General features: G+C 46.6%; 1 protein-coding gene and 1 non-coding gene across 2 annotated transcripts in view; one reads left to right on the top strand and one right to left on the bottom strand.

Annotated features, from left to right (window-relative positions):
• Window positions 1–4,611: 4,611 nt before the first annotated feature.
• On the bottom strand, window positions 4,612–4,996 carry LOC138529027 (small Cajal body-specific RNA 2). The gene has a single exon (XR_011284388.1). It is a non-coding gene; the product is annotated as a small Cajal body-specific RNA 2 (non-coding RNA).
• Window positions 4,997–5,459: 463 nt separating this feature from the next.
• POLD3 (DNA polymerase delta 3, accessory subunit) overlaps window positions 5,460–22,719 on the top strand; it is a 526,599-nt gene continuing 509,339 nt past the window's right edge. Inside the window, exon 1 of the mRNA XM_069640165.1 lies at window positions 5,460–5,741. Within this exon, the coding sequence (XP_069496266.1) occupies window positions 5,685–5,741 (57 nt within the window). The 5' untranslated portion in view covers window positions 5,460–5,684. The remainder of the gene's footprint in view (window positions 5,742–22,719) is intronic.

Raw genomic sequence — 22,719 nt, 5'->3', positions numbered from 1 at the left:
ATTGTGTAGATATTGAACATTCATGTTGCCTTTCCATTGTTTGAACGATTTTCAATGGATGGTGTTGTGGATTTGTACAAACGTGCATTTGTTGTGTTCGCCTTAACTGCAATGATCTATATGTTGTGCTTTTGTAATATGCTTTGTGTACGTTTTGATTGAAAACAATTCACAATAAATTTAAAAAAAATAACAGATCCTAGTAGTCGCCATGTCATGATATGACATTTATAACACCTGTACACAAGAGTTGTAGGCATGACAAGACAAGAAGGGGAAACAAAGGGAGGACAAAACGATCTTATTGGGCCTTGCGTCATTCAGATCGCGCAAGTGCAGGAATAACAAGACATTGCTTAAAAAGTGCCACCAGGCTAAGGGACGCAATTATGTTTTGAATCAAGTGTAGACTATTAAAACGCCAAATCTGCCTGTTAGAAGTATTTGTTTCAGCAGTTGTCAGGAATGCAAATTTGGCCTTTGAATCTACTCCACTTCCAACACAGAGTTGAGGGTGCTAGTAGACTCTCTCAGCAAAGACATGCGTGCACTAGGATTTTTACATGGAGCATTAACAAGGTGGGCCAATGCTTAGCAGGCCTCCCTTTCAGGAACAGAATTACCTGCTTCAATTACTAAAATTAAAAGAAAACGTAAGGCATTTACATCCTTGCAGATGGCATTCCGTGACTGTCACCGATACACAACTTTACTCATCGTACAATTTAAATTTGTGAAAATACAGGAAGCAGGCACAAAGCTTTTCCATTGGGGCACTAAAATTCAGCAGCAACTGAATTGATGGTTAGTTAAAAGACCCAACATTTGGCATCAAAAGTAAGACTTGTGTTTTTCCATATTGTATATGCAGGCACAGCATTGACGCAGTCCGTAAACACGTTTTATATGCCCCATGTTCGTTTTAGGTTGGAAAGTTAAATAATGTTGCATATTATTGCACATAACGCAATGTCAATGTTTGATATTGCAAGCCTCAGGATTGAGGTTCACTTTTGTGCATCACACTAGGATCACAATCTCACTGTTATAGTCATCATACCTTCTAAGAAAGATTCCATGTCATTTCATTGCGGGATGACATTGTGGGTTTTTTCTGCGTAAATCACGAAAAAACTCACATTTTTATTTGATGCCCCTCATCCCCTTTAATTTTGTATCAATCTCAAACACCCACACCCCATACATATATTTTTGTAACCCCTCCCCCTAAAAAAAACCCTTATCCCGTATGAAAGGACGTCGTACCCTAGGAAATACCTACAGTTTGAGTGGTATATTGTATATTTACATGGATGCACAGGAATTGACACCTGTGACTTAATTGGTTGTGATCAACCAAAATCAGATGAAAAGGAGTAGAAAGCAGGTGGTACAGGGGATGCCCTGTTTTTAAATACATTTGTAAAAAGGGGCGTCTGGGGGACATGCATACATTCGATTGCAGATATGAGTCATGGAACCGTTTGTTTAACTGCCGTCCTCCTTTCCCCCCTTTTAATTGGTGCAATCCAATAAATGGGCAAACACAGAGCTAAGGAATGAGATTGAAGTAGGTGCATGTGTATTTGAGACCACCTGGTATGAGATGGAAGACAATGCACTAACCAAAAGATAAACAGAGGCAGCCCTTGTGAGGTAATGGACGGTTTCAGAGCAGAAATGAAGATTGTACAAGGAGCTAAAAGCAGCTCCTGGGTACCCAGCATTCACCAGTGACTACCAACCGGGAACAAGGAGGTAGTGTATAGCGCTCTGCAAACCCAAGTTCCACATAAGATGCAAACATTGTATAGCTGCATACTCATGTGCATTTATAAATTGTCTGAAACAGATACATTCACATAGGTTTATTTGTTCGGCATCAGTTGCCCTGGGGAGACGAGAGTAGCTCCTGGTAGCTGTTTGCGTCAAGCTAACCAGGTTCTTGTAGGCTACAAGCGTGAGCGAAATAGCTCCCCTCAGTTTCGAATCCTGCAGGAAACCATGGACATGCAGGATCTGGGGTGGTGGAGGGGCCCTGATGTCTCCCAGTAGGTCCCCGAGTACCCCTTTCTCCGGCTTTGTGCAGCCCAAGCCCAGAGATATTGGCAAGAGAAATTAATGATGTGCGATTTATGAACTGCAACTTATGTTTATTAAAGACTTCCAATGAGTCTGAAAAGCTTACGGTGGCTAGAAACGATACGTATAAGGTGCGTATCAGACACTGTACAAATAAGGAGTAAGAAGTGCCCAACAGCAAATAGGAGACACGTAGAAAATGGTGGTCGTGCTTTCACTCGCACAGCTCCATTGATGTTTTTCAACAGTAATCAACATACCATCACAGGAAGAAACTATTATAGCAGCCAGATCTGAAGAACTAAACTTGTATCGTTTAAAGTGCATGTATAAATAGGTGCAAATAAATATTACAAAAACATTTCCTTTTCTTAAATGGATCACTGGTGGCTAGGGATTGATCTTGAAGATACCATGGTTTTGCTATTGTCTTTAACTGGCCTGTTAAATGGCTGTCAGGCATCAGCGCCTTCATTTTTTGTAGGCTGCTCCTCTTTTTGTCATACCTACATTACAGTTTAAGTAAATTCCATGTGGTTCAGTATTTTCATACATTACTTTAAGAGGTTTAAGTGGAAGGAAGCTGTGCTGCAGCTTGGCACATCAGTGTAACATCCACCTTCCGACAGGTGATTAACCACAAGTTATGCTCACGATTGTTAGATGCGGTGCACGAAACAGCAGCGCGTCTACTATTCACTGAAATGTAGAAAGGGACATTCAGATCCAGTCTCTTTAAAAACGTAGAAGGCTTTGCCAAGACTGAACACTCAAGTGCTATAAATGGCAAGACATCTTGCAGTAGTGAATCAATAAACCCCAATAAAAAGCAGCCCGTGTGAAAAAAATAAAAAATAAGGCGCAAAGCAGGTTCCATTAAAAACATGCCGAGTTCAGCAAGTAGTGATTCATTTAATCACTATCAGTAGATGGGGTGGAAGAGGTGCCATTTTCTCAGTGCCGCTTAGTGGAGGACAGATGGATAGGCAAGGTGACAGCTATGGCCAATATCCACAGAAAATAAAGACTGGAAGAGAATTTAGGGACCAATTTCTCACCTGGTACAGCACTCATGACAAAGGCCATTTATAGACACTTGACACTATTGACTACTGCAGAATGATCGGACCGACAAGTATAACAATGTGCTAGGCAGATTACGGCACAGTAGTGACTGCAAAAATCGTTTTGTCTGCTGTACGACTCCCAAAAATTTCATTTTTTGCAGTCAGAAAGTGTCTGCAGCAGAAGTTTGAGCTACGCGTTGGGAGCGGACCGATGAATTTACTATCCATTACTTTGACTGGTGCAGCCATCAATCAATTGACCTACTGAGGGGGTTCAAGTATCGTTAATATCTTTGTTAAGTGGTATTCCAATAAGACCTTTTCAATAATAGCCGGTGATCTGAATGCATATTATAATGTCAATGTGTTGGACTCTACTAGCTGAGTGCTGGCAAAAAGTGAATTGCCCCAGGGCCGTACCAATAGGCAGGGTAGACTGATCTAAAGTAATGAACAAATGTAATCGCTTTATGCTAAATGGGCGAACTCGAGGGAATGCGCCTGGAGGTTATACTTCGCACAGTGGCGATAAACATGCTACGCTTGATTATTTCTATTGCATTAGCTCCTTCAATAGTTTGGTTAGGAATTTAGAGATTAATAATGCCAGTGGTCATAACCATCTAATTTTACAGGTCTGCTTCGACGGGAATACTCAAGCGACTGCGAACTGCAGGGGGGAATAGTGAAACCTTGTGGTAACCGAATTAGCTGGTCTGCCAAGAACCTGAAGAAAACAAGTATTTTTAGAAGAGTGCCAATTTCTCCCCGAATGACCGCCAAAGATCCTTAAGCGCGGATTTCTGATCCAACTGGAATTCGCGACGGCAGGGCTCACCTTCAGTTTGAAAGTGTCCAATGAAAATATTCAAAAACGTGGCGCAGAAATATTTAAAAAAAAAAAAAACTAGTTAGAAGGGAAATCGGGATGGTTAAAAAGATTTGCCATGTGTGAAATGAGCGCTTTCCTTATAAAATATGGCTTTATGTGTGAAACGCTCCTTTGGAACTAACGTTATTAAATAAAAGTGTATTTTGCACCCGCCACAGTACAATACTAATGTATACTAGAACGTAAACAAGTGATTTTTTTTTTACGATGGGGACAATTTGCCAAACAAAAAAAGTGCGCCTTATCGCTATACTGGCTTACCGGTTAAACGAGTGTAACCCGACAAGTTAAGGGACTGAACCTTGCAGTGGTTACCGACTAGAGAAGACGGGCGCCACCACAAAGAAAGGTTTGCAAAGGCGATTGGTGGAGAAAGAATGAGGACGGCGTTGGCTGCCAGGACTGGAAGAGCGGGATAAGTCAGCATGAGGTTGGACCAGATGCCACGTAAACCCGTGTAAACGCCCCGATGCCCACAAAAACCAAGCCACGGCGCACGACTTGCCTCTACGCCTTCCACGTCACCCCCCAACCGACCACCGCCCCAAGCGGGCCACTCCTGCGCGGGGCTCAGATCAGGATCGCTGGATACTCACGGGCGGGTACAGTGCTTAGGCCGGAGCCACGCACACCCAGCCTAGTATATCTGATCGAAATCATCATCTCTGAGCCCCGGAGGACGGGTTCCGCCGCCTGAAACTCGGTGCCTCGGCGCACAAGGCCCTGTCACGGGCTAGCGACTGAGGGGAAGACTTCTCATTCCAGCCCGGGGCCAGGAGCGGAGAACCCCGGGTCAGTCAAATAAGATCAATGTGTAAAAAAGATAGGCCGAGCGAGCAGGAGACCACACACACACAAAGCAAGCACACGAATTAAATCAAACGACGCACAATACACCAGACAGCCATTACTCAACCTCGCACACACGCACTCTCTCCTGCTCGCTCTGGTGAAAACGGAAGCGGTGCCGCTTATTTATATACGTTTGTGATCCGTTGCATTCTGGGAAGATATACCACTTTAAACGTGATTTTGAAGTAGGCGGCCATTTTAACGTCATTGCTACTTGCTTTAGATCATCTAGTCTGCTCAAGATGATAAAACATTGCATTTCAAATAATTAAAGATATCCCTTACTGTATTTTTTTCTTTAACTATAGCAAAGATCCCCAATGTGCAATATTGGATTGTTTCCGTATACTTGATTTGTAAATAATATTTAATTTTAGCCTACAAAAAAAAGTTATTCGAATTTTCACTAAGAAAACTATTTAAATATGTCTGTATACTAAGCTGGCTGCTATGAATTGCACAGTAACCTATTTTTATTAGTACCACGCAAAGCGGTAGGTGGAGATCGTAGTCCTTCCTCTGTAGTTCGTGAACGGTTACTTAGGCGGCCATGTTGTAACGGGATCACTTCACAGTCGCGTACTTGTTTAGATTTAGCGTGGATTACGCGCCGGGCCGCCGTACACTTGGGCGTCGCGTTGCCCATGGGGATAACCTCTCACCCGTGTGACGTTAGAGTTACGGTTTCCGCCCGCCAGTCGCGGGTTTGTCTGATGGAAGTGTGAGACCTTGGATGGAGAAATAAGTGGCCGTGGTACCGAACGTGAAGCGGAGCGCGCGTGTCCGCCAACATGGACGAGCTTTATCTTGAGAACATAGACGAATACGTGACGGACCAAAACAAAATAGTGAGCGTTGCTGGCGGGTTTACATTTGCTACCAGTAGGAGGCAGTCGTAGTCTAAAGCGCCGTATTTGCGTAGCTGTCATGTGACCACATTCAGGCACTCCCGCTTTTCAACGCGTGACTCCTGGAAATTGTAGTTTTCCTATTCCAAGTGTGGGCCTATGAATTTCCGTATTCGAAATAACATTGATTTAAAATTTCCAGGAGTCACACGAGTACGTTACTGTGTGCAGGGAATAATTTGTAAAAACAAGTGCCAGGTCCCAAATATTTTCTACCACTCCTGGGACATGGGTGGGCGCCCCCCCACCCCCCCCCACTCCCAACAACTGCCTCCACCATACAATGTCCACATATTTGGGGTTACACTACAGCTTGCACCTGTTCATTGTGGTTCATGGATGCACAATCACCACTTCATAATTGAAGTGAGTCTGAGACAATATGTGCCTGAGCTCACCTCACAGATTAAGCACTGATTTTATGTAGATGACATACATGCTTTTAAGGTGTTGCATGCCAGTTCTACCCTCTGATGTAATGTGACATTTCTGTTAGTCATACATGCAAAGAAGCACACCTTCAAACTGCTCATTATGTAACAAATGCATGCCTCATTACTCTGTAACTAAGCATTGTACTGTAACAAGTGCCACAATGTCCTTGGGCTGTTGTGCGCTATATAAATACGAATAAAACAAATGCCACAACAAAGGGACTGGGGTTGGGGTGTTGGTGAGCTAGATGGGGAGACGATGTGGCTGCTGAGGTGTTGATGCGTGCAGGCCAGAAGTACTGAAGTGCCCTTATGAATCAGTGTTTTTTATTTTTTTTGCGGTGACACCTGTTGCTGTGTGCCTAATGAAGACACGCCCCTGAACGCTCACGCCGGAACATATACAACCTGCTAGGGAAAAAAAGGCGAAGAGATTCTGCAAGGATAACCAGTTTTAATCACGCCAAAAAGTAGGTAGGCCAGCAAAGAACTCTGCTGCTCGAGAATGTTCTGCTGAAAAATAATACAACCACAAGGTTATCAGGAAACGCATCGTCACTACTGATGTCACATATACAGTAAGAACCTGTGTGGCTGGTTGGCGAGACCCTATACATGGGCGGCCTGTTCCATAGGGGATACCAGGCTGCTATTGGTCCCAGCCCTGTCCGTCCGTCTTCCATCACGTGGGGTCAGCTGGGCTCATTGTCTCCAGGGAATGAAGGGTCACGTTCCTCATTAGTTACTATTGTAAGATGCTATGATATAATGTGGCATTTTTAACACACCTTTAAAAAACGTCACAAGTGTTTGTGAGCAACAAGACAAGGAGGGGAAAACAAAGCGAGGGCAAAATAATGATCTTATTAGGCCTTGTGTCATTCAGCTCGTTCCAAGTGCAGGGAAGGCAAAGGGCAAAGTGCAGTTAACTCAGAAGTGCACCCAGCGGGTGGCTCATAAGTGCAGGGAGGAGTGACTGTAGGGTTGCAGATACACACCCTTAAGTGCTGGGGAGCCCGGAGGTAGTGCAAGGGCAACTGAACATCCCCGGGTTCAGAGGGTGACCAGTGCGCGGAAGGTAGGCACCTGGGAACCTCTAGGAATGGCAAGGGGGAGGCTTAAGATCATGCTGACCCACACATTTCTCTCATTCCAGAACACTCTATCCGCACCCACGCTTTGGACTATAATGTATTCCTCCCTGTACCTCATATTACAAAGTCTGTCATTATGTAACAGGGTGGAATGGCCGTGTTATTTCAGATCTTTCATGACCACTGTGTATATGGTCTGGGGTCACCCACTATCGTGGAATTTGGTGGTTTTGTACTGGGGCAGTTGTGGGTGTTGTAACTCCTGGTGGGCTAGGTGGGGGTTGGAGGTCTGCTTTTCTGCCTGGCTGTGATAAACGTGCATGGTGAGGCGCATGGTGCTGTCCTGCGGCCTTGCAGGGCGCATTCCTTCTTGGGATAACAAGTATTCGCAAACAGTTATAGAACAAAGAGAGGTTTTTATGGGAGTTAGCAGCGCAGGTCTTTCTACTATCAGTGCTTGTTGGGCCTGTGTTTACCGCACGGCCACGCGGGCCGACTGTTTCTACCATTACTACAACAGATGGCGCTTACTTATATGCGCGCACAAGGTCTATACATCTGTATAATATTGTGTTAGTGCAGGATTTCTTAGGATGCTGCCCTCCCCCTGGTACATCGCAAGTGTATCTATGGGTCTCACCTCACTCTAAAACGCCTATGGGGGTGGGAGAGGTTAATTTCCTTCCCAACTTCTACAGTAACAAAATCTTCTGCATATTTGCTTTCATTTTCCCTCCTTACTGCAGCTTTATATGGTGGTGTTCCCTTTATCAGCATCCATGCCCTACATACATCCCGCAGGCTTTCTCCTGCTTGCACATATTTGAGGGGTGCATGTCCTGTAGATACATCCCGATCTCCAGCTAGATCTACCCAAACCTCTTTATAATTTTCAGGGTCAGGTGGTGGGACAATGATGGTGTGGTATAAGCAATCTACTTCATCTCCATAGTAAATAGGGATAATTCGGGGGATGGTATGGTCAGTTTGCATTTCTGTTTCTTTTGTATTATGAAGTACTTTAGAAACCATCATCATTGCACTATTAGGCACTGCTTTGGCACTACACTAGTCGTACGCTGTGGCGGGTGCCTTTTATTCTACATAGCGCAAGATGAACCAGGCATTGTGCTTCTATAATCCTGGGGAATTATCCCTATTTACTATGGATAACTTCCTGTGGCAATAAAAGCTTGGGTGCCCCTAATGCGTGCGGTATCAGTGAACATACAAAACAGCTACTATTTGTTTGTACGCCCACCGTACTCCTGTCTCTATACCAGTTATTAGAGTGCTCGGGATATCGAATAACTTCAATAGCATCTAGGCCATGGTATGCATTATATGTGGGCCTACACGCATGCCTCTTCATTCTATCATGCCATGAAATATATCTCTTTGTTAGTGTAATAGTGCTCACATTGTTACTATTACTAATATTTGTGCTACAAAAAAGGTTCTTAATTGCAGGCAATACAATTTCTAACATTTTACTCATGCACACAATTCGGCCAGGTATATTTCCTTCCGTGCTAACGCTGTTATTATTGGCACTGTTCTTACTAGTTTGAGAAATGTTATACATATGTATGGTAGCCTTACTGGTTGTGTTTAGCAGTTCACTTCCCTCATGTCCCCCCGCCCTCTTTTAGATGGTTTGCCCAGATTAAAGAAGTACCCCAATAAAGTCCTAACATAAACATCATTATAGTAAATAAAATAGCAGTAAAGTGTACCCCACAAGTCTAAGAATATAACTATAATTGAACAGTGTATCTGTCTACTTTTTTAATATACAAGGAATCATTTGATGTCAAGGGTTTCTTTTTGTGCACTCCTGTAGAGGAAACAAAACGGGGGTGGGGAGGTGTGGGGGCGAGAGAGAGTGAGCATTTCTTTTACTTAAAAGTGCTTATGCTTTTAGCAGCAATGTATGTTTATTATTTATTTATTTATTTGCATTTGTCAAGCGCACTTCCAGCCAAAAGGCATCCAGGCGCTATTACAGAAGATGAAAGGACTTGTGAGTTACAAACAGGTGATCAGAGTCTTATAGGTAAACAGTGGCAAGCAGGGTACAGGAGATGACGTGTACAGGTTCAAAATTAAGGGAGAGGTCATTTAAACAAAGAGCCTGGTTTTGATATCCTTCCGAAAGACTAGGTGTGACTCAATCAGTCTGAGGTGAGGTGGCAGTGTGTTCCAATGCATGGCTGCTAGAGTGGGGAAGCTGTAGCCACCAGCGCGCACCTTACGCGTTATGGGCGTGACAATCGTGTTGGCATAGCACAATCTTAAGGGTCTTGTGGCCATGTGCTTGGTAATTCTGTGTGTAAGGTAGGGAGGGGCAAGTTCATGAAGGCTTTTGTGGGTGATGGCGAGTGTTTTGAAGACAATTCTCTCTTTGACTGGGAGCCAGTGTACCTGCCTTCTGATTTCGGAGATATGGTCTCTTCTAGCGATACTTGTAGCTGCCCTCAAAGCGTTGTTTTGGACTAGCTGCAATTTGACAATGTTTTTGTTGGAGGTCCCAACGAGAAGGGCATTGCAGTAGTCTAGCCTTGACCCAATAATTGCCCTAGCGATGGTGAGGCAGTTATGGCGGGACAGGAAGGGCCTAGCGGCGTTGAGGACTTTAGAGTAGTAGGCTAAGGAGGCGGCGATAGCATTGACCTGTCTGTCCATGGACAAGTCGGAGTCCAAGTAGACTCAGAGTGTCTTCATGTGGTTGGAGACCTTGATGGGAATGTTATCAATGGTGAAGGAGGCGTACTGATCTCCAAGGTTGCCCAGTGTGGAGGGTGACCCTATGAGGAGGAGTTCAGTTGTTTCACTTTTGAGGCAGAGCCAGTTCTCTGCCATCCAAGATTGGATGGTAGAGTATATGATGGTGAGGGTTTTGGTATCTGCTAGGTAGTCGCCAGTGAGTGGGATAAGGACCTGTGTGTCATCCGCATAGTTGGTATACAAGATGCCAAGGGAGTCAAGGATGCTGAACAGGGGCCTTGTGAAGAGGTTGTAAAGCGTGAGCGCGATGCAGGAGCCCTGAGAAACACTGCACGTGATGAAGCTAGGAGAGGCGGATGCTGAGTCAGAAAAGACTTTCATGGACCTTTCTTGGAGAAAGGAGGTGATCCATTGACAGGCTTTGGTGGAGAAGTTTGAGACATGTCATGTTATTACTTCTGAGGTAGTTTCTTTTGAGGTATATTGGCGTTTACGTTAGGGTGCTGGTGAAGTATTCAGAGGTGCCCTATGAACATCAGAGGTGAATCCAATATCAAAGCCCCTTCACATTTACCTCGAAAGGGGTGGGAAACGTTCCATTTGCGCACAAAGCTTTTAACATATATCAGGTCACCTGGCAACAGCGGTTGGGCGGGTGTGGTGTCTGTGGTAGGGTGCTCTGCAGTGCTTTGTGTATCGCCTAGGCAGGGAGGTTCGATCTGCGGGCGACATATTTGATCACACGTCTGAGGTTTGTTAAGTACAGTTTGAATTCTTCACCAAGAGCCGCTGCAGCTCTATGGGCATCTGATGCCCTCCTTACTGGGGAGATGGGTGTGAGCATACTCCTGCAAGTTACTGTTTTGTGGGGTGAGAGGTGATTATCTTTAATTGGTTGAGTGCGCAAACTGAACAGGGCCATGGGCAAGAAGTGCACCCAGTTTTTCTTTAAGGTGGTGCAGAGCTTGGAGAGCTTGCTTTTAAGAAGGCTGTTTATTCTCTCAACAGCGCTGTTTGCTTGTGGGTGATAAATTGAGCGCAAAGTGTTTAATGCCAAGTAGTGCTGTGATTTTTTTGTTTTTTGTTGAAGAGTTCATTGAAGAAGTGGGTGCTGTTGTCAGACCTTGTACATCGCACACGCCCCACTGAGGGAAAACCTTGCGCACTAAAAATATAGCAGCGCATTTGGCATCCGGATGTGCACAAGGTCCAGCTTCAACCCACTGTGAGAAGGGGCACACTACATCAATTAGGTATCATGAACCATTGCATCTTTCTCCCATGTCTGCGTACTCTGTGTAACTCGCGGAACGGCTCAATGGGGCGAGGCATGGTTCCTCGTATTGTCCGGAGTGTCATGCCAGTGCTAAACGTTTGACAGGTGGTGCAGTGTATAATCGAGATGCTCCTTAAGATTTGGTATGAACCAATCTTCCTGTATGTCTGCCGCAATGTGCTGTTTGGAGCTGTGGGATGGGTGGTGTAACTGGTCGAATGCTATTGCCAAGAGCCATTCTTGTCTCCAGAGTAGGTCTGTGTGTTTACACCCTCTCTTAGGCCATAGTTCTTTTTCCTCATTTGGTGCTTTCCTCTGTAGTTCAATTAGTTGTATGATGTGCAGCCCTGTGTATGATGTCGATTAGTTATGACGTATTCTGAAATTACTGGGGCAGGTAGGCCGCCATTATAGCCGCAGCATCCGCCACATCGTTTCCTAATATTCGTAAGTGTTACCAGTGTGGGCGGTGCACTTAATGGCCGCTGCCACAGAAAGTTGTGACAGTGCGGAAATTAGTGCACCTCCGCAATCTGAATGACACTTGGCCTAGTTGGATCGCTGTCTTCCCTCAGTTCCCCCTCCCTTGCCGTGCCTTGAAACACTTGTGTATAGGCGCCTTATAAATGGCATATCATATCAGCATGCTGTACTGGGGAAACGTCTGTTCTGGGTAACCCTCTCCTTTTTCATTGTGATAACCCGGCATGCATTCTTGTAGTGACGTATGCCGAGTCTGAATAAATGGTCACGTGGCACCCTTGTGATGTGTGTAGTGCCTCGATGAGCACCACAAGATCTGCCACCTGTGCGGAGTAGTGCCTGGGTAATATCTTCATCACTAAAGTCTCATATTCTCCCACTTTGAGACGCACTACTTCACCCTTGTATGTGTGGCACAGTCGTGTCATTGCAAGTCCTCATTTGTGCACACTTCCGTTGGGAATGTGGCTGGATTCACTGTTTTGCATCGCGCTACATGAATATTTGGGCTTGAGATAACATCTCATATGCTGATGCTCTCTGGGTTGTCAGGGTAGATTTCGATCTTTCTAAGACCGCAAATACTGAATGCTCCACGTACAATGTCACTGAGCAACCCATTACAATTGTGGAGTTTTTTTCAATGATGAAGGCAGCTGCAGCGAGAGCTAGTGCAGATGTGATCTGCCCATGTATAACTGAATCTAGTGTACCGCTGTAGTTGGCCTATGGCTTGTAGCCCATTGAGCTTTTCTGTGTTAGCACAGCGGTTTTGAGTGCAAGAATATGTAGAATTCTTGTGTGTAATCTGGGGTGGCGAGAACTGGGGCTGTGGAATACACTTCTTTCATATCATTAACATTTTGTACCATGTTAGCTGTCCATTTTAATTTGTGGTTCCCTTTCTGTGCTTCCTTGAGACCCTGTAGAAGCGGTCTCTTTTATGCTGCGTAGTCCAGAATTAGTGCTCTGCAATAATTACGCAACCCCAGGAATTTTTGCATGTCTTTCACGGTAACCGGTTTGGGTGTGGCGTGCACAGATGCTGCCCTGTCTTGTATTCTTTTGCCGTTTGCTGATATTAGCTGTCCTAAGTAGTGCACCTCAAGTTGGCATTATTGGAGTTTGGCCTTGTCAACCTTGTATCCATTGCGGGCCAAGAGTTGTAGCAGGGTAATCAAGTATTTACTACAATTCTGCTCATTATCACAGCAAACTAGTAAGTGGTCCACATACTGGAAGACCGTGCTGGGCACATGGATGTTGCCTTGTCTTTGTGTAATATTCTGTTGAATATGCTTGTGCTCTCGCAATACCCTTGGGCATACGGGTGTGCTTGTGGCGCTTGCCGCCATGTATAAAGGAAATGAGGAACTGGCAGTCAGGGTGCAAGGGTATCGAAAAGAAGGCGTTCTTTAAATCGACCACTGTGAAGTGGGTTGCCATTTTTAGGGATGCTACACAAGATGGTGGCAGGGTTCGGAACTTCAGGAAATTATTTCTGTACTATGTCATTTAAGGGGCAGAGATCCTGGATCATTCTCCAATTGCCCCCTGTTGCTTTGTTGATACGGTATATGGCAGTATTGCATGGTAAGGTTGAGGGCACTATTATCCCTTGGTGTAGTAGAGCCTGTATCGTGTCTTTTATTCCCTCTTCTGCCTCCCTTGATAATGGGTGCTATTTTACTCTGGGTAGTACTGCGCAAATCTTAAGTGTAATTCGTACTGGTGTTGCTTCCTTTAGTAGCCCTACGTCGTGTAGGTTAGTTGTCCACAATTGTGCTGATACTGTAAGTTGGCTTGGATGAAGGGAGGTTGTGCGACAACGGCCATTAGGGGGCACTGCACGCATCTGTACTGCACCATGATCTCGCAGGGGATGCACATTTCTAGTATTATCTCCCCGCCATTGAAAAATTCTGCATCTGTCACTCCCTTGAGGGGTACGGTGGGATTGATACACAATATAGTACACCACTGACACCCTTCTCTGTCTGTTCCGAGGACAAACACTCTCCTCACAGACACTATTAACCCATGCAAGTTAAGGGGCAGTATTGTACCTGCCACCAGTTCTGGGGACACTACAGGGCGGAAAATGAAATCTGTTGGCACCCTCCAGCTGGCTTTGGCAATTTGCGGCACTGCTTCCACAAGCACTGTTATCCTGTAGATGGTTTGGGTCAATGGGTATTCCCCTTGCCAATACGTCACGTTTAAGTGTGTGTATTGGGAGCATTGCCCTTATTGCACACATTCCTGGTGTGGCACAGACAATGCTGTTGTCAGTAAATGAGATTGTCATGTTCAATCTGCTAAGCAGATCCCTGCTAAGCAAGTTGACAGGAGAGCTCTCAGACTACAATAGGGGAATGCACGATCTTGTCTCCCACCTTTTACATCCAAATCCTTGGTGTATGGAACCGTCGAAATAGCCCCAGAGAATCCCTGCGTGTCGAGAGTTTTGCCAGATAACGGGAAGTCACCTTCACTGATGCATGATTTCTCAGCGCCCGAATCCACCATAAAGATCAACTGCTTATTTCCCATCTCTGCCCCCATCAATGGTTCCTCTCCTGATTTGAGGTTCATTGACAGGACCGGACACGCAAGTGCTCTCTGTGTGCTGTCCTAATCAGGGTATGTATTTGTCCCTGGAACGAAAATGTGTTTCCTCCGACCACTGTTGCGCTTTGGCATCGAGCTACTATGCCACTAGGCGCTCTGTTAAAGGGGTTCATGTTTTCTCTCTGTTGGGAGTTATTGTGAGGCATGTACTAGTGTATCACCTGCTGGGGGTGCCGCTGTGTGGGAGGGTCTGGTATTTGCGGGGGCAGCTGACTGTAAGGTTGGTGTGTCTCATAGGGTATTGAGGTCATTCTGGGAGTCTGCCCTTTAGGGGCCCCTTGGGGTGGCACACTATAGTTCTGTTGTCCATTACTGTATCCCGTCCCTTGCCTGCTCCTGCACTCTCTTGAGAAATGCCCACACTTTCCACAGTTCCAACATTGTGATGGGCCTATTCCTTCAAATCCCCCTCCGCTCGGTCCTCTGAACCCACCTCTTCATCGCTGTTATCCTCCTTGCCACTGTGGGCCAGGGTATTGTGTATTTGTGCCCCACTTTCCTTGTCCTCCTTCTGGCAACATTGCTGCTATTCTAGCGTTTACGAAATTGGGTGTGTATCCTTCCACTTCTGTCTTTGCTGGCGTTATTTGTTTTGTACTTGTTTCGCTTCCTCTGCCGGTCGTTTCTGAGGCATTTCCTTTTCATGTTCTTTTATTTTTCTACAGTGGTGTTCTATTATGCTCAGTATTTCAGGCCACCTCTTCGCCTCTATCCCCACAATTGTGTCTAGTGCCTTTTGCACTTCTTTGGGTAGGCCTGGTTTGACAATAAAATAGAAAAAGGGTATTGATTGATCCATGGGTTACCCTTTTCAACTCTCCACATCTTTTGCACTTCAAGAATTAATTGAGCAGCATCTTGATCATCGCCCATGGTACATTGCATAATATAATGCAAGTCGGGGGTGTCTGGGAAAACTCTCTGCAGCGCATACCATCTTTTTGCGCAAATCTTATTAAAGGATGCACCATCGTGTGCATCGTTGCTCAAAGTTACTCCTGGATACCACACCTTCACCCACACATCAGCAGCCTGATATCCGATAGTGGCTACCAATAAGCTTTTGATATCTCCTACTGCTAAGGGTACTCCTGCCGTTAGGTTTTTGAATGCATAGATCCTTTTCCTTGCACCCACGTAAGGGCTGGAAACGCTTTTATTAAGTTGTTTCTGTCCATCTGTGCCCATGGCACATAGTGCGGTCTCCCAGTGCCTTTTGTCTATTAGTGGCATTTGCATTTTTACCTTACTTCAGTCACCCTTCTTTGCACTTCCCCTTTTCCTTGCTTCCACCATCTGGCCAAACCTCTCTCTCAATCTGCCGTCCCATAAGCTCTCTAATCTAGGGGTACCTTAAGGTGCTTGCTCTGCCTCCTCACCCTCAGCCTTGTCGATCATACTCCATTAATCTTCCTCTGTCCCCTACGAGAACCAACCCTCTCATACCCTAAGCTTTCCATTTCACTATCACACTCTGTGAACAGTGTTTATGGGTGCGCTGTCTATCCTGAAAAAAAAATATCCTGACTTCTACTCATCTGTCCCCTGCTCTGCGGGTTTGTCTGCCTGTCACGTTTTGCGCAGCCCGCAGTCTGTTTAGTTCTTTGCGCGTCAATGCCACTGCTGCCTCTAGATCTTGTATTGATGTCTGTGTGCGCTGCGACATCCGGTGGGTATATATATGGGGATGGTGGGGGCTGTCGCTGGTGTTGACACGCAAGTTGGGTTTGTGTATCCCACTGCGGGCGGGCTGCTAAGGGATATATTCCCTTGTGTCCTGTCAACGTCTTCCCATCCTCACTTAACCTGCGCTTTTTCTTTCGCAGCGCGCCCCTCCTACTCCGTTGCGCTCCTCTCTATCCTCAAACATCTTCCAGAGTTTCAATATTTCCCTCCTGTTCTGTAGTTTTTCTTTGTACTTTGCTGTAAAAAATACAGACATATATTCCATAATACTTCTGTCATAGGAGCCCTGCGCTGGCCACGAGCGGGGCATCCCCGCTCCCCATGTCTCCGTCACCCACTGTTTGATATTTTTCAATTCTGTCACGGTACGATGTCAGGGCCTTGCACATGTATTCTGTGGGCATTTCTCCTCCCATAATCGTGTTTGTCGCGCCCTTGCTGTTGCTACGCCTGTGCTAATGAGCTACAATGAGCTACACAAAGTTTGATAGGTTGTCAAAAAAGACATTTGATTCCCCCCTCCCATAATCAAAAAACGGCGAAAAATCTTTTCCTTTCCTCCCCCTCTTCTTTTGTTTTCAGTCTCCCGCCTCACACAAACCACACCCTACACACACCCCACAAATCACACAATGCCCCTCCTGGGCCTCCACCCTACATGATAAAAACAATAAAACAAGCTAAAATAACAACCACTACTATTCCTGAGCCCTTTAATTATACGGGGCTCCTATATATTTCCTTTTTTCCCCCTCTGTTAAACAGTATCAGTGGTGCCACCTTCTCCCCTCAGTCGGGGAGGCTCCCTACCATTCCGTCTTCCTTTCCTTAATATTCTCCTTAAAAAAATGAATAAAAACAAAACAAGCCACATACATGTCACACTCCCAATTTCAATCTGTGTGTTCGCACTTTCCCATACAGCTATCCCCTACTTGTGATCTCTTACAAGGCTATACTCACGTGCGTGCGTTCACCTGAACCCCCTCCGTCAAGGGGTTCCAACAACAGCGGCCTGCATCTCTCCTCTGAGCCAAGCCACGCCCGCTCCAAAGAGCAGACAGGAATTCTGCAAAGCCTGCTCCTGTACGGCCACTCGGGTATATGCATTTTTGGGACTGGTCGCTGTAGGTGGGTGCAGCCCTTCCGGAGAGGCACCTGGACACCTCTGCAGGTACGGAGGCGCTGGGATCACGTCGGGGTCACCAAATGAAGGCACGCCCCTGAGCGCTCACGCCAGAAAAAATACAACCCGCTAGGGAAAAAAGGCAGATAGATTCTTGCAAGGATAAGAAGTTTTAATCGCACCAAAAAGTAGCTAGGCCAGCAAAGAATTCTGCTGCTTGAGAACGTTCTGCCGAAAAATAATACAAGCAGAAGGTTATAAGGAAACGCATTGTCACTACTGATGTCACATATACAGTAAAAACCCATGTGGCTGGTTGGCGAGACCCTATTGACGGGCGGCCTGTTCCATAGGGGATAGCAGGCTGCTATTGGTCCCAGCCCCACCCGTCCGTCTTCCATCACGTGGGGTTAGTTGGGCTCATCGTCTCCAGGGAATGAAGGTCACGTTCCTCATTAGTTACTATTGTAAGACAATGCTATTCTATCATTATGGCAGGCACCTGGGAAGCTCTAGGACTGGTACAGGGGGAGGCTTAAAATCATGCTGACCCACACATTCTTCTCTCATTCTATATAGCACTATTCGCACGCAAGGTTTTCACCCATGCTTATTTATTCCCCCTGTACCTAGTATTACAAAGTATGTCATTATGAAATAGGGTGGAATGGCTGTGTTTTAGATCTTTTATGACCACTGAGTTTACAGTCTGTGGTCTGGGTCACTGCTATTGTGGAATTTAGGGATCTTGTATGTCGTAACTCCTGGTGTACTGGGTGGAGGTTGGAGGTCTGCTTTCTACCTGGCTGTGATAAACATGCATGGTGAGGCGCCTGGTGCTGTCTTGCAGCCTTGCAGGGTGCATTCCTTCTTGGGATAACAAGTATTCGCAAAAGTTATAGAACAAAGAGAGTTTCTATGGAAGTTAGCAGCGCAGGTCTTTCTACCATCAGTGCTTGGCCTGTTCAGGTTTCTTCGTTGGGCCTTTGTGTGGATGGCCCGGGTGAATGCATTCATTTCTTTTTCCAGGATACATATTCCGGTGGATATTGTGGCTGGTGTCACAACACGGCAGTCAAGGTGCACTGCACACAATCGATGGATGTCTCACTATGTCAGGGCACATCATGCAGGTGATGTCCCGTCTGGAGGGGACTGCCTGCAGGGTGGGGTCACGGGTGTTTGGGTGGGGGTATCCCATGTGGAGGGGGCTGCCTGCAGGGTGGGGTCACGGGTGATGGGGTTGTGGTGGGGGTTTCCCATGTGAAGGGGGCTGCCTGCAGGGTGGGTTAACGGGTGATGGGGCTGGGGTATCCCATGTGGAGGGGGCTACTTGCAGGGTGGGTCACGGGTGACGGGGGCTGGGGTATCCCATGTGGATGGGTCTGCCTGCAGGGTGGGACCACGGGTGATTGAGGGGGGGCTGCGGTATCCCATCTTGAGGGGGATGCCTGCAGGGTGGGGTCACGGTAATGGGGGGTGGGGGGGTTGCAGTATCCCATCTTGAGGGGGCTACCTGCAGGGTGGGTCACGGGTGATGGGGGCTGGGGTATCCCATGTGGATGGGTCTGCCTGCAGGGTGGGACCACGGGTGGTGGGGGGGGCTGCGGTATCCCATCTTGAGGGGGATGCCTGCAGGGTGGGGTCACGGTGATGGGGGAGGGGCTGCAGTATCCCATCTTGAGGGGGCTGCCTGCAGGGTGGCGTCACAGGTGATGGGGGGGATAGGGAGTCCCGTCTGGAGGGGGCTGCATGTCGTGGATTGCAAGGTGCAGACGCACAATTTGGCTGGGGAGCACCCAGGGATTGCGAGGTGTTGTGGGGCGATTACGCTGGTGTTGGGGCTGGCTTTGCGTGGTAGGGCATTCATTTTCTATGGGGTGCGCACGGGGATAGCGGGGTGTTTCCCCATGATTTAGCTGGGGGGTAGTGGAGGCTTGCGCTGTTAGACATTTCACTTGCTTTTTACTGTGCGTGTGGGCGTGTTGGGGGTGTTACTCATGCAGCTTGCTGTTACTTGCGCGACAGCTACTGATGCCTCTGGGAATTCATGAATGCACGTGCTGCGCAAAGATTTCTCTGCACCACGGCTCGCGCAGACTCCTTCTCGGCACGTGGCCCTTGCGCCTTTTCTGTGCACGATTTTATGGATCGGGCCCACAGTGTGCCCACCCAAGCACAAGTGCAGGTACATGGTGGGGAAAAGGCAGGAACTCCAGGTACAGTGAGCGTACTTCAGGCGCCAGCATAGACACAGATATCAGAAGGGGTAACAATACTGGGAGTGCATACTGTACCCCAATACACAGAGTGACAATGGGGGGGGGGGGGCGGTAATCCATTTACGTCATCCGTGAACACATTTTCCCAATAGGGGTGCCCACGGAGTGCAAGTGTGTCCTGTTCTAGCAGTAACTGAAGACCCAGAGGAGGAAACTGAGGTAGTAGTTCAGATAGGACAGAGGGGATTTTTCTTTCTTATAGATTAGTTTTCCATCCGGGCGTGTTCAGGTGAGCGTGGGTGGGAGCCCGACCCTCTTGGGCCTTGTGATCTGGGCTTTGTTTTGGTGCTTGAGCCCCCCGGGCCCTGCCCGCAGCGTTGTCCGCCCCGTGTCCCTGCTTCCCCTCTCCTCCCGCCCCCAGCCGTCCCCCGTGGACTGATTGGTTTGCTGGCCTCTTTTGACTGACCCTTCCAGGGCAGCCCCCTGCCCGCCAGCCCTTGCGGCTAAGGGCCCGGGGCAAAGGGCGGCTCCTACATTGGCGGCTCCAGGACGTGTCTGCAGGTGTCCGCAGGGGAAGCAAAGGAAGCCAGACACCAACAAAACTGTGAGTATGGCATGGGTGGGGTGTAGAGCAATCACTCTACTCCAGAAAGCCCCTGTCACTCTACCTTACCTTCCATCGCATAGACTGCCATAGACTTAAATCAAGACATACCTAGGAAGACTTGCGACCACTGTAAATGGATTGTAAATACTGCCTTACGATGCACATGAACTTACTTGCCAATTTTAGCTAGTGCCACACGTGAAGGGAACTGAACTTTAGCTTGCACCGCATCTAGATAAAAATTGGTATTCTTAACATGCACCACACTTAGAATTCTGAACCCTAGCTTGCGTCGCATCTAGATAGAAATGTGATTGTTAGCATGTGCCTCACTCAGGATTCTTAACTCTAGCTTGCGTCGCATCTAGATAGAAATGTTATTCTTAAGATGCACCACACTTAGAATTCTAAACCCTAGCTTGCGTCGCATCTAGATAGAAATGGGATCGTTAGCATGTTAGAAGTGTCCTCAATAGCCTCTGTGAAAAGTCGAATTTAGAAGTGTGCCCAATAGCCTCTCTGTTAAAGTTGAACCTAGAAGTGTCCCCAATAGCCTTTTGTGAAAACTGAATTTAGAAGTGTCCTCAATAGCCTCTGTGAAAAGTCGAATTTAGAAGTTTGCCCAATAGCCTCTCTGTTAAAGTTGAACCTAGAAGTGTCCCCAATAGCCTTTTGTGAAAGTAGAATTTAGAAGTGTCCTCAATAGCCTCTGTGAAAAGTTGAATTTAGAAGTGTGCCCACTAGCCTCTGTGGGAAGCTGAATTTAGAAGTGTGCCCAATAGCCTCTGTGAAAAGTTGAATTTAGAAGTGTGCCCAATAGCCTCTCTGAGAAGGTTGCATTTAGAAGTGTGCCCAATAGCCAAGTTGCCCAATAGCCCCTGTGAAAGTTGAATTTAGAAGTGTCCTCAATAGCCTCTGTGAAAAGTCGAATTTAGAATGTGCCCAATAGCCTCTGTGAAAAGTTGAACCTAGAAGTGTCCCCAATAGCCTTTTGTGAAAACTGACTTTAGAAGTGTGCCCAATAGCCTCTTTGCGAAAGTTGAATTTAGAAGTGTCCCCAATAGCCTCTCTGAGAAAGTAGAATTTAGAAGTGTTCCCAATAGCCTCTTTAGAACATTTTAGAAAACATTTGAATGACCATATAACCCACCATATGCTTACTCTCTCCTTTACACCACCACTCAACTAGAACACAGAGATACTATGACACCATTCGGTATAACTGTTCTCATACCAACATCCGTCACATACTCCACATCACTCTATGTAAACACTGCTGGCTACACACCCCCAGCCAGGCGTTCTCCTCAGGCCTAACGCAGCCACATCCGGTCTGGATAAATCCTGCCAGAACGAACACATACTCCTGACCCCTCAACCACCACACCTACCGCTAAGAAGCAGCTATTACACGAATACCGCACAAGCTGCACACATACATGGTGCCCACACGCACCTTTGACTCTCTCTACTCCCTCTACTGATCTGAACTTCGGTTCCCAAGGGCGTTCAACCTACCAGCGCCTTCAGACGATACCAATGGTATATAAGGCGCTATATAAATGCAAAATAACAATAACAATACTGGGGCAACCAGATCATGCATCAAGGAAGGAGTTCCATTATCTAACAAACGTTTGGACACACAAGGCTTTTTGAGGACAATTTTCAAAGTTGCTGTGACAGATTTACCACTGACAATAGGGACACAGCATATCGTAGCACCTTGATGTATTCAAAAGACACACCTATCACTATTCTGGGGTGGGAACTACTCGGCAAATTGATTGCCACAATTTCATTTTCAGAGAAAGGGATGGTGTGCACCACACCCGGAATGTATCCAGCATGGGTGGCGTCACTGATTCAGGCATACTATGCACACAGCACAATGCAAGGGATACCCCCACACATGGAGGTGTTTTTGTACTGTGTACACGTGTTGGGATGGTTGCCAGGGATTGAAGGAAAGGTGTTCTGACTGTCCAACTAATTATTGTTCAGGTCCCAGTGTCCCTCCTCAGTTAGTTCAGGCACACACACTTTTCTGTACCTGGAGGAAGTAGTAGTATGGAAAGACATGATTATAATGGTTGCTACTGATGAGGACAACATTGAATGGCGATCCAATATCATGTATTGATCCCACACTGATATTGAAAGGAGTAAGTGATACAGAGTTGTTTGCAACAAAAGCAAATGAGAAAGGAGAGGTAGTGTTCGAGCTGAGCATGCCTTGTCCAGTACACATAAAAGAAAGCGCAGTGCCCCAGATGACAAAGAAAGCTCAATATTTGCTGGAAGATTTGGAAAAGGTGCCCAAAAGCTTATGGACAACAGGACCCCCAGGATGTAGGAATACTTGAAGGTGCTGGGGCAGTATAAAACTTAGGGAAGGAGCACTATTGCCACGAGTAAAGCAGTACTCACTTTCACGGGAAGCAAATGAGGGCATATACGAACGAAACACTGCATGCCCTATGGCAGCAAGGCATAATACAGGTGAGTTCATCACCCTGCAACACATTGATCTACCCGATTAAGAAAGCAAATGGAGGCGCGTGATGCTTTATACAGAACTTACGTCCTCTGCACCATATTATTGAGGTAGAGTATCCTTTGGTCCCCAACA

Source organism: Ambystoma mexicanum, chromosome 7q (genome assembly GCF_040938575.1).
Source record: "Ambystoma mexicanum isolate Mex_15411 chromosome 7q, UKY_AmexF1_1, whole genome shotgun sequence".
Lineage (NCBI taxonomy): Eukaryota > Metazoa > Chordata > Amphibia > Caudata > Ambystomatidae > Ambystoma > Ambystoma mexicanum.
The sequence above is the reverse complement of the archived record's forward strand: the minus strand, read 5'-3'. Positions and strand labels throughout refer to the sequence as shown.